This window comes from Cataglyphis hispanica, chromosome 2 (genome assembly GCF_021464435.1).
Source record: "Cataglyphis hispanica isolate Lineage 1 chromosome 2, ULB_Chis1_1.0, whole genome shotgun sequence".
NCBI lineage: Eukaryota > Metazoa > Arthropoda > Insecta > Hymenoptera > Formicidae > Cataglyphis > Cataglyphis hispanica.
The window spans coordinates 4,253,718-4,265,132 of record NC_065955.1 but is presented as its reverse complement, the minus strand read 5'-3'; the positions used below and the strand labels follow the sequence as shown (position 1 = coordinate 4,265,132).

Sequence of the window (11,415 nt, the reverse complement as noted above, 5' to 3'; positions counted from 1 at the left end):
GCCTCAGATGCAATACAACAGATACAATTGATACGAGAATTCTAACTGAATCATTCAAACACCATTATAGAAATTGAATCTGTTTTATGTATTATTCTCTATCATTCTGTTCGTTTCATTCATCATATAACATATCTATCAGATTTTTTTGCAAATTATAAAAGCAGATTCGTAACTTATTGTATCGTAATTTCCGTGAAAACGAATTGTTCTCTTTCATTTTTCTTTCCTTCGATATTTTTGTCGAAATGCTGAGTTAAACAAACATCTTGAAACGATGCACCGACTTTCTATACATGTAACCGTTGTTCATCAATCGCGTAAGGGCTAGTTACGAAACCTGCTAAAGCCCGGCTGCTGCCGATAGATCGCAAATTACGACCGGTCCGCGTAGCATTTCTATTTGACCTCTGCCATCCACAATGGCATACGGCGACGCAAAACTTGAGGTAACGTCGTGTGGTCGTTGTCTCCAGGCCTTTACTCGTCTCCTCTCGTTGCAAAATCGCTTGCGCGGAATTACCTGTAGCGTCCGATTATCTCGTAGATATGTTGATTAGGGAAACGAAAGAAGCAGAGCAATGCGGTAGGTTTAGCGTTACGATGCGATTTTATCAAGAACCAACGGTTTTATTGACGATGACGTAAGGACTCACGTAACTCCGTGCAAGAAAATTTAAATTAATCTCTCTCTTTCTTTCTTTTATTTATTTACTAAATATTTGTAAAAACTCGTTTTTATGGCTACATTTGCGTCATATAATATATATGATATGATGAATAGTTATTTCATCTATTGATGATTTGCTACATTCATATCTGTAGATACTTTTAGAGCGACATACTTATATTAAAATGACAAATATAAATAAATACATGTAAAAAAAGACACATATATATACTACCATACGAAACTTTGAATCTTTATTTGAGTTAAAAAGCATTCTACTAAATATTAATTATATAATAAGTTTGTTATATGCATATAAAAATGCACACATACTTGTATAATAAAATATTCATTTATTTATGTCGTCACTGTATTTATGTTTTGTGATGATTCTCGTCAGCGCATTCTTGACGTTCGCGAGACTCGGCGGCAAGAAATCTTCTTTGTTGACTCTTGCTTTAAATCTTCATCCTTGTCTTGTTTCAGGACCTGTTCTCGCAGCTGCAGTTTTCGCAAGAGAGCGCTCTGCCGCCTGATACGTTGCGCCGCGCGCTGGCCGAGAGTTTTCTCGATCAACAGAGATTTCAATTGGGTTTCATGGACGACGCGGCGGAATGTTTCGTAAGTACCAACATTTCTGTTATTCCACATACCCGATTGAAACGAGATATGCATAATGCAATCAATGGCTAAACAGCTCGACTTGAACGCGCTAAAGTTAAAACGCGCTCTTTACTCATTATTTTCGATAAATTGTGTTCTCGACGGATCGTTGAAAGGATTTTTCAAACGAGATATTGCAAGAGATACAAAATATAAGTCAATAATACATCTGGAATTAAGGCAAATTTATATAAATATATTCCGTCAGAGAGAGAAAATAAGAAGAGAGATTGAACTTTCTTGCTAATAGTACAAAAGTTTCGATGGCATAGATAGATGCAAAGATATAGCCATCAAATATAATCGAATTAAATCAAATCGATCTCAGAGAGATTGATTTCTTCTTGCTCTAGAAGGAGGAGAAAGTCATTAGTTTCATTATTGAATATTTCGAAGCTGATCGAATGTTGCTAATGGTGTCTCGTTATGGACGAGATTGGATTAGCAATAATGTTCTTAACTGAGTCTTGCCAGTACCGCTGCTATATTACTTTCTCGTTTACACAACGGTCACGTTGGACACTACTATGTCCGTATGTATGTCAACACGTAGTCGGTTTGAATAATACCGATGCAACTTGGTACTTACACAGCGAAAATGCGCACAATAGATGCAAGGCCAATAATATAATCGTGGTCTCATACCATTGTTGTGAATATTCTTGAATGTAAGATTCTTATCAAAGTAAGCAATAGCGAGCTTTAGCTAGCGTATCTTTAACATTACATATTAAATAAAATTAATAGATTACAATCATTAACTTTTTTATTGAAACAGCATAGTTTATTTTCTGGAATTGTACAAATGGCGGAAATAAATATATCTGTTTAACTTGGCTTTACAAGCGTCACTATGAACTGCGACAGAAAATATGAAGGAATGCACGCTCGTTGACGTACAGTTTTCAATTTTAGGAAAACATTCTCTTACGTATACATCTCCACATTGCAAGCGGCGAAGCTGAAGATATGTGCAGCGCGAGACATTGTGTGCCACATCAAAAGTTTGCCATGACGCTCGTCGAGCAAAGCGTCTGTGAAGCTTGCGGCGCGACATCAGAGCCACTGCCTTTTACACAGGTTCGTGTAATCATTATAACATTATACAGGTAGTTAATTTAATGCTTTTCTATATCCATGCTACGTTATATTATACATATGGAAAAATAGCCAAGAGAAAAATCGTATTTGGAAAAAAACGCATGATGTATTTTAATTTTTATTATATAATAGTTTTTATTGTATAAACAATTTATATAAATAATTTATTTTTTATATTTTCTGTGCAAGTTTATTATACATATATATATATATATATATATATATATATATATATATATATATACTTTTATATAATATACAAGCACATAACGATTTATCTTTTCTCTACATATTATCTTATGTGCAATACAGTTTTGAGAATGATATATAAGAAAGAATCGGAAATGTCATCTTTTCGTTTCCGAGATGACACGCCAAATTTCACACTTTGATCGCATCTCAGTGATCTTTCCGCTTTTTACTCATGTCATCTCTTCACCTATTCGCACATACATATATTTATCTCAGATATAGAGTTTTTGGCTTTTTTTCTCTTATACATTTTTTATAAATTTCTTATAAATATTTATTTCATAAATAGATTTACATTTATAAGAACAAACATTTATAAATTTATTTCTTCTTGAAAATTATTATTTTTAATCGCTAAAATTTTACTTTGTAATTTTGTTGTTATATGTATAGTAATTATATAATTATTAATATTTAAAAAATAAATAGAGGAAGAAAATGTTTTTTATTAAATGTAAATGTCTTCATAATGTTTTTTTCTGTTTTTATAACTAAGCAAGATTGAAAGTAGATTATGATTTATGATGTAGCTTTAATCATATATATTGACATAAGTATATATATATATATATATTTAGCATTTGCTATTTTATTCGTTCTTTTATCAATACTGAAATATCATTATTTTCTTGTTGTCATTTTAATTATTTGTGTTGCACAACGGAAACGGATCAGCATAATATTATACATATAGTGCTCTCAGTATCTCTTGAAATTGATTTCTCTTAACATGATATTGGGTATCGTTGACTAGCAAACCGTAAAAAGCATGAAACTAGTTGCTGTTATTTATTGAGCAAAATATTAACAATACATTGGTAGTGATAAATTTGATTAGTATATTGCAAACAGATTAATATCAATTGCATCTGTAATAAATAAAAAATAAGTATAACATGACAGCAGAATGGCAACAGAGATCGAGAAACTACTGTTTCATAATCATTTTAATTTGAGAGAACTTTAAATCTTTTATCTATTATTTTTAATAAATTCCTAATTTTGTTTTTCTTAATACATATAATTATTATACATAAATCTTAATTTTTTGAAAAGTTTGGAGTTATTAAATAAGGAAAATAAAATAATTATTATTTTTTCTCTTTATTTGCAGATGGTTCATTATGTATCTGCATCAGCGTTAACATCTCAAGCTCATCAAACGTCGCTGAATTCTAGGAATAGTCCAGATCTCTTTGGACAACTTCTCCGAAGAGCTGGTGGGATGGGTGACATCCGGGATTGTCCGGTAAGCAAGGCTAAACGAATACATTTTACGAAATGCTTGATCGAATTGTGACTAACGCGTTTCTATCTTACGTATTATATTTTGTCATCAATTTTATGATGGTCCACTCATAACGTTGGATTTTAAATAAGATTACGGTCAGTGACTCAACGCAATCTATATGAATATATTCTTTCTACGAATTCGTATTCGATGACTCTAAAACTTTCTCTCAAGAATAAAGACAAACCGAACAAAACGTGTACGTAATTTTAAGAACTATTACTGAGATTGTAAAATAATAAAATATAAGCATATTGCATTAACAATACATTTTCTTTTATTTCTTTTCTTCAGAGTTCTTGCGGTGCAAAAATTCAAATATGTCGGACTCTAATGAATCGGCCGGAAATAGTCTCTGTCGGTGTCGTCTGGGACAGTGAACGACCGTCGTTGGAGCATATCATGGATGTGTTCGCGACTGTGGGTACGTCCCTTCGACTTAGCGATGTCTTCCACAGTGTGGTAGACTCTCGATGGGGTGCCTCTACCGTGCATAATCTCGTAGGAGTGGTTACCTATTATGGGAAACATTATTCTACCTTCTTCTTCCACACGAAATTAAAGGTAAGTGTTACATAATTTTACATTTTCATTACAATCAGTGATTTTAATTACGGCAATTTATAATACAAGTTGATAAATTTTTAGGTGTGGATATATTTTGATGATGCCACTGTCAAAGAAATTGGACCTCGGTGGGAGCAAGTCGTGGAAAAATGTAGGAGAGGCCGCTATCAGCCTTTGTTACTCTTGTATGCGACGCCCGCTGGTACTCCGGTTAATACTGAGAACGCCCCAAAGACTGTTATTCCTTTCCCGAATAGTAATGGTTTAAAGACGTCTCCAAAGAATAGCGTTCGTCGTTCGATTACACCTAGTCCTGAAAAGCCATCCATCAACAGCACTGCCAGACGTGCCATCACACCCAATCCCGATAGCCCGCCCCATCTCTACACTCAACGAAGCATTTACAGTGATTATCAGAATCTCACAGATATCCAGAATAATATATTTAGCAACCAGGTACGTTGTAATAATATAAATATTTATTCTAATAATTTTTAATAAATCAATTTTTTTTTTCGAAAAATAAACTTTGCATTTAATTTACTGACTTCAAATTAATATTATCCAGGGCGTGGATGTGGTTGACGGTGATATAGAGTCGAAATATATTAGTCGTCGCGCTGTGGAAAGCGTAATGCAACAACAGAAGAAACAACAAATGCAATTGACACGTAGTTTAAGCGTGGGATCAGCTCCGCAAGATGGTATCAGCATTCCTGACCATATGAACGTACCTCGAAGACGAGATTCCGGCAATTGGTCCGGTGATCGAAACAGCGCGTCATCGAGTTCGTCAACTACGATGGACAATACGTATTTGTATATTGTTAATAAAATGCAAAGAAATTCAAACGTACCTAAAAGTCCTATCAAATCTGGAGAACTCTCAAGTAGCAGCAGCGGTCATTACGATGCCGGTTATGACTCATATTCTTTATCCTCTACGGACAGTCTTCCACTTCAGCAGGGACTAAAGCATAATTTACAGGTAAATTTGTATTTTAATAAAATTGAAAATAATAATGAGAGAAACAAAAGATGTACAAGATTATAAATATTAAAAATTTGAATTCTTATACAAGATATTTATGCGCATTTGTTAAATATTCCTTGTAGCTTGCTCAAATCCCAGAAGGTTATCAATCTTCTTCCGGTGATGATTGCGAACGATTGTGTAAGGAAACAGACGCGTTGCTGGATAAATCCCGTGCCGCCGAAGATGCTGGCGATCTTAACACGGCCGTGGCATTGTGCAATGCGGCCAGCAGTAAAGCCAGAGCCGCAATGGACGCACCGTATAATAATCCTCACACGATTACAATAGCAAGAATGAAACATAATACTTGCGTCATGAGAACAAGAAGTTTACATAGGCGAATGTTGCAAGAACAAGTGGCCGTTAATGGTGACAAAGAAGGTAAAAAATCAAGATATCAGATATTGAGAGATTTTGGAAATTCTACCGAGATGCAGATTAAAAATATTTAATATTATGTTTTTTTTAGAAGGGGTATCTGAAGGAAGACACTCTCGAGAAAACAGTAAATCAAGCCAGCATTCGAGGCAAAGCTCGCGAGATAAAGGTAATCATTCTCGACAAAATAGTCGGGAGCTTCTAGTGAACACTCCAGCGACGGTAGATAAACCTACTACGAAGAGTATCGAGATATATGCTACTTTACCGAAAAAGAAAACTTTACGTAGTAAAGCAACGGCGGTGAATGTTATCGAAGATGAAGAATACATGCTTTACGATCGTCCAACACAAAGAACTGGTTTGTTTAGTCGTGCGAAACGCTGTGATGACGATAAGAAGGATAAGAAACGAGCGAGAAGCGAGGAGAGGAATAAGAACATATCAAAAGATTTTTCAATAGCACCGTCTCGATTATCACCGTCTCCAAAAGGAGCGAAAATTGAGAAGCCGAAGGAAATCACCGAAATTAATACAACGATTAGAAATACGCAGCTCAATAACACAACTGCAGTAGAACAGAAACAAGGCAAGAAGCAGCATAAGATACGCAGAAAATTGCTCATGGGCGGTTTGATCAAGAGGAAAAACAGGAGTATGCCGGATTTACGAGAAGGACAGGATGGTCAGGCGAATGTGAATCCGGAAGGATCCTCTAATATTTTACCGAAACAATCATTGGATGATTCCAGTGTTGGTTTGAAAGGCAACGATGTAAGCCAATCATTGAGCGGTTACTTATCAGAGGGGCATCTGGAATTCGCCGGAAACAGCGGATCTGGAAACACCAGCAATCCAAATCTTGAGAGAAGTCGTTTGATGAGAAAGAGCTTCCATGGCAACGCCGGGAAAGTATTACATGTTGCAAAAGTGCCTCCGCCTCCTCCGCTTCGGACCACTTCTCAGCTTAGCAAATCTAAATGTTCGGGCGAAATACACAACGAGCAACAATCTGACAAAGTTGTATATCCTTTGCCAGATAATCGATGCGCGCCTAATTCATCGCAAGATCAAAACAATGCTTATTGGAATCACATAAATACGAACAACTCATGTCCCACCTCAAATGTGGCGAACAGAAACTCAGACTATGCCGATTACTCCTCGGAATCTCATTCTCTTCCGTTTATACCGTCCTATAACGAACAGAGCAATAATATTTCTGGGACGTGCCAAATAAATTATAATAATAAGCCTAGAATCCAGGATGACGTTGTGCAATATGCTAACGGCATACTTTATGAACCGACTTTTGTCGTTACTCGTGCGGATGTGCATAATGAGCAGAGTCCTCTTAAGCAACAGTTTCAGCCAGATTCTTTGCCTCCCTATTTTGAAAACAATAATAATAATATCTCGCATTCGCGGCAACCAAGCGAAGACTTTCCACCACCGCCATATCCATCAATTCATTCGGTGTCGCATTCGAGACAAACTAGTGAAGATTTCCCGCCGCCACCCCCACCGATTGATGATCCGATTCATTTGCAAGAGACTCAACAGCATCAAACTTCCGTTCAATTGCAACAACGTGTGCAACAATATGAAGCACAACAAATTACCAGTTTGTTAGCGCAGTTGCAAAGTCAGAGAGAACAAATCTTGACTGACAGTCCAAGTGAGGAGAAACGACCAGAGGAACACGAAGATGAAGAAAAGTCATCGAGCGAAACGTGGTTGAGAGAATTGCAAGCTAAACAAGCAGAGAGAAAAATGAAGAGGCAAGGACCTTTAAATCAAGATATTCCAAAAGTAAGGACTCCATCGATGCCAACGATTCAAGGACCGACTATTGCTAGAAGAACCAGCGATTTAATGATGAACAATCTCGGACAGGGATATGATCAAGGTCGTGATGTTACGGATTGCCCGAGAGTCGTTTCTTCGGTGAAAGACATGGCTGCTAGGTTTGAACAGATTAAGCTGCAACCAATAGCGAAATCAGAAGCAGACATAAAACCTCAATCAAAGCAGAATGTAAATTGTGTTTCCCCAATGCTGATATCGAATATGTCTCAAGATACATCATCGATGGAGGGAACAAAATCGGTTAACAAATTATCCTCCGAGAATTCTGTAGTTTTTACGAAGATGGAGACTTCAAACTCTCAGGCCGTTTTGAAATCTAATTTTGATTCCAACCAGAATACTTTTGATGCGATGCCGCCGAACAGTTCTAATGTTCAACAGAGTGAATTGAATGCCGCGATATTATCTATGTCCTTGACATTGCCGCACGAGAACGGTTTGCCCATTGATTGTCCAGAAGATGATATCAGTGAAGTGGCGATGCAGAACACCATACAGAACACAACGATATTGCCAAGCGAGGAGGATATTGCCCCGAGAAAGGTGAAACGGCGAATAGGGAAGAAGAAAAGCGTATCATTTTGTGACCAAGTGGTCCTTGTTGCAACAGCGGAGGACGACGAAAAGGATTCGTATATACCTAATCCTATTTTGGAAAGAGTTTTACGTTCTGCAATGAACAAACCTGAAACTGCTCAGGTGCTGCGAGAAATCAGAAGTCTTCAGGAAGCGGAGACGAATCGTGAAAATATTGTCGCGAAATTCCAACAACAGACACTGCCTTTAAAGAGTGAAGCTGATAGCATGCCGGCAACACCTTTCCAGGATCAGCTGAGAAGTATTAATCCAGTTCCAGATACCATTAAACCAACGTTTGGGCGACAGAATTCAAGCGATTCCATCGGATTGTTACCAGATAAAAAGTCTTGTGGAAACGAAGGCAAAGATGTCGTCGATTCTAGAGAGACATATGCCGGTATCCCTGCGAACACTTCGAAAACTTCCACATCTTATTCGCCGCAGCAACATATCAGATACACTCAAAATGCATACACGCAATATCTACAGTCGATGTATCCGCAGACGCAAGCATCCCATGTGAGGACTCAAGCGATTCCTCTATCTCAAACTCAGAAGCCAGCCAGTCCTTATCCCACGCAAATGCATGGACAGTACATACAAAATAGTATGCAGCAGACAAAAGTAATACCTCAGAAAAATGGTTACGGAACGTATTATCAGTTGGAGCAGCAGCATAATCAGATAAACAAGCAGGCGAGCGTTCAATCACAGCAGAATACGCTGAATCAAAGAATCTCGTCTCACAACGCCAGCCCGATAACCGTCCAACATTCGCAGCAGCAGTTTTCATATCCGTCTAATCAATCGCCAAGTCCGTATCAAAATCAATACTCTCAAAGTTCCTATCAGGGTCATCCCTATCAAGCTGTTCTTCCGCAGAATAGAGCGGGTCAACCATTACCACAGTATCAAACGTCAGTATCTAATTCACCCACGTTTTATCAACATCAATTGCAACAAAACACGCAGAATTATCAGCAGAGACACGACAATTATCAGCGACAATTAGCTCCTCAGAAAGTTGATCAACAACAAAATTCCGTAATGCCTAATCAGACGTACCCTAAGACTCTGCAGAACGGTCAGATACAGCCGAATGTGAAGTATCCAGTCTATCAACATCCTCCGCTTTCAAAACAGATGCATTTCGCAATGTCTACCGCGAAAGTTGTCCCGATGGTGTCGCAGCCGATGGTAACGCAATCTTCTTTACAAGCACCGACGACCACCGTAAGAGCATGTGTGACACCCTGCAATCTTTGTCGGAAGAGAAATGTGCTTGAGCCAACGCTTTATTGCACGGACTGTGACTTTTACATGTCTCGCTTCCGACCGGCTAATAAAACTACTTGAATTATTTCTCATTAATTTGAATTAAAAACTGAATGTCCACGTTCTTTGACGACGAAATAGCGTCATCCTCTTTGTAGTGAATTAATTACTGCGTAGATAAAAATAATTATTAATGCTCACAAAGGTCTTAAATATTTACATTTTTTATAGCAGCATTGTATCACAATTTAAATGATCCTTGTATTCGCGTGTAATCGCAAAATAATCACTGGATATTAATGTAATTCACTGAAAATTAGAAATGTCTCGAATGTGTTTAAAATCTCTTGCATACAATTCATTAGATTTATAGGTAATTTACATATAAAATTAAATACAATCTACATAGTATTATAATAACTCTTATTAATTTTACAAATGACGACTTTCGAGTAAATCGACTTTAAAGTAAATATAAATATATTATCCACATTGTATAAATTAATACTAATTCTTTTGATCGGAGACCCTCATCGTGCAGCTATTATTTATACATTTATATGTATGTACAATATTACTCCGATAATCTCATTTCTATAATTTACATTAAAGATATAGAAACAGATTGTACTTAATCTATATTATTTTGAATATATTTTAAGCTTGTTGAAGATTATTATTATAATCTGTCGACTCTAACATAATTTTTAAATACGTTCATTATATGTTTATATTATATTATATATAATAACGAACACATATCATTGAGACGTTATATTGTTATATTACAGCGTTCATGTTTACATTATTTTCATTTGTATATAGGTGAATTTTATATCATGCTTCATAAAATCAGCGAAACCAATAACTTTATTTTATAAAATATATAATTCATTTTATAAGTTATAATTGAGCGAACCGTACTTTCAGTTTTTGTATACTTTTTCTATTTGTATGCTCTTTGTGCAAATTGTATTTCATGATAAAAAGATGTGGATAGTTGTGGAATTGTGATACTAGCCATGCTACGTAAAACTTATCTTGTTAAGATAGAAACTATATTACAGATTGCAAGAGAAGAATTAAATAGGTAGCAGATGAAACTTGATCTCTGAGAATGCGTGGAGTTTATTTTACGTTAATAATCGTCGAAGTTGCGTCTTCTTGTATATTAACATATATCACGTTACACTGTATCACTTTCTAAGTGTTAGTTAAATGTACAAATGTCTGATTTTATACTTTTTGTATGTGAGTATTTTGTTTTAAAAATACTTTATTTTTATTGTAAAACACATTAATAAAGCTCCCTTACAATATTACATTGTTTAAATTTATCTTAACCAGTAGTAAAATAGGGAAATAAAACTTCATACATTTTCTAATTTTATAATTACATTATCTTTTGTTAATATTCTCTGTTATTTTATTTTTATATTATATCTCGCTTTAAAAAAAAAATAACATAATTGGAATAATAAATATTATTATTAATTATTATAATTAATGATTAATAAATTTTACAGTTATTATATATTAATTAAAATAATATTTATTAATTATATTATATATAAAGATATTAGATATTAGATTATTATGAATGTCTTCAGATAGGACTCAAGCCATGACAAATTTTTATTGATATGAAGTAATGTACAGCGCATAGTATCGAGATAATCAATCAACATCGAGGAAAAAAAGCAACACCGTTTGCGAGTATCGATTTTACATGTC

General features: G+C 35.5%; 1 protein-coding gene across 6 annotated transcripts in view; it reads left to right on the top strand.

Annotated features, from left to right (window-relative positions):
- Positions 1 to 11,003, top strand: part of LOC126859006 (uncharacterized) — a 63,913-nt gene extending 52,910 nt beyond the window's left edge. For all 6 annotated transcript variants that reach the window (XM_050609840.1, XM_050609841.1, XM_050609844.1 and 3 more), the window contains 8 exons: positions 1,157 to 1,291; positions 2,249 to 2,413; positions 3,801 to 3,935; positions 4,272 to 4,541; positions 4,626 to 5,000; positions 5,113 to 5,532; positions 5,661 to 5,961; positions 6,050 to 11,003. In XM_050609840.1, coding sequence (XP_050465797.1) covers positions 1,157 to 1,291; positions 2,249 to 2,413; positions 3,801 to 3,935; positions 4,272 to 4,541; positions 4,626 to 5,000; positions 5,113 to 5,532; positions 5,661 to 5,961; positions 6,050 to 9,762 — 5,514 coding nt within the window. In that variant the 3' untranslated portion in view covers positions 9,763 to 11,003. The remainder of the gene's footprint in view (positions 1 to 1,156; positions 1,292 to 2,248; positions 2,414 to 3,800; positions 3,936 to 4,271; positions 4,542 to 4,625; positions 5,001 to 5,112; positions 5,533 to 5,660; positions 5,962 to 6,049) is intronic.
- Positions 11,004 to 11,415: the final 412 nt, after the last annotated feature.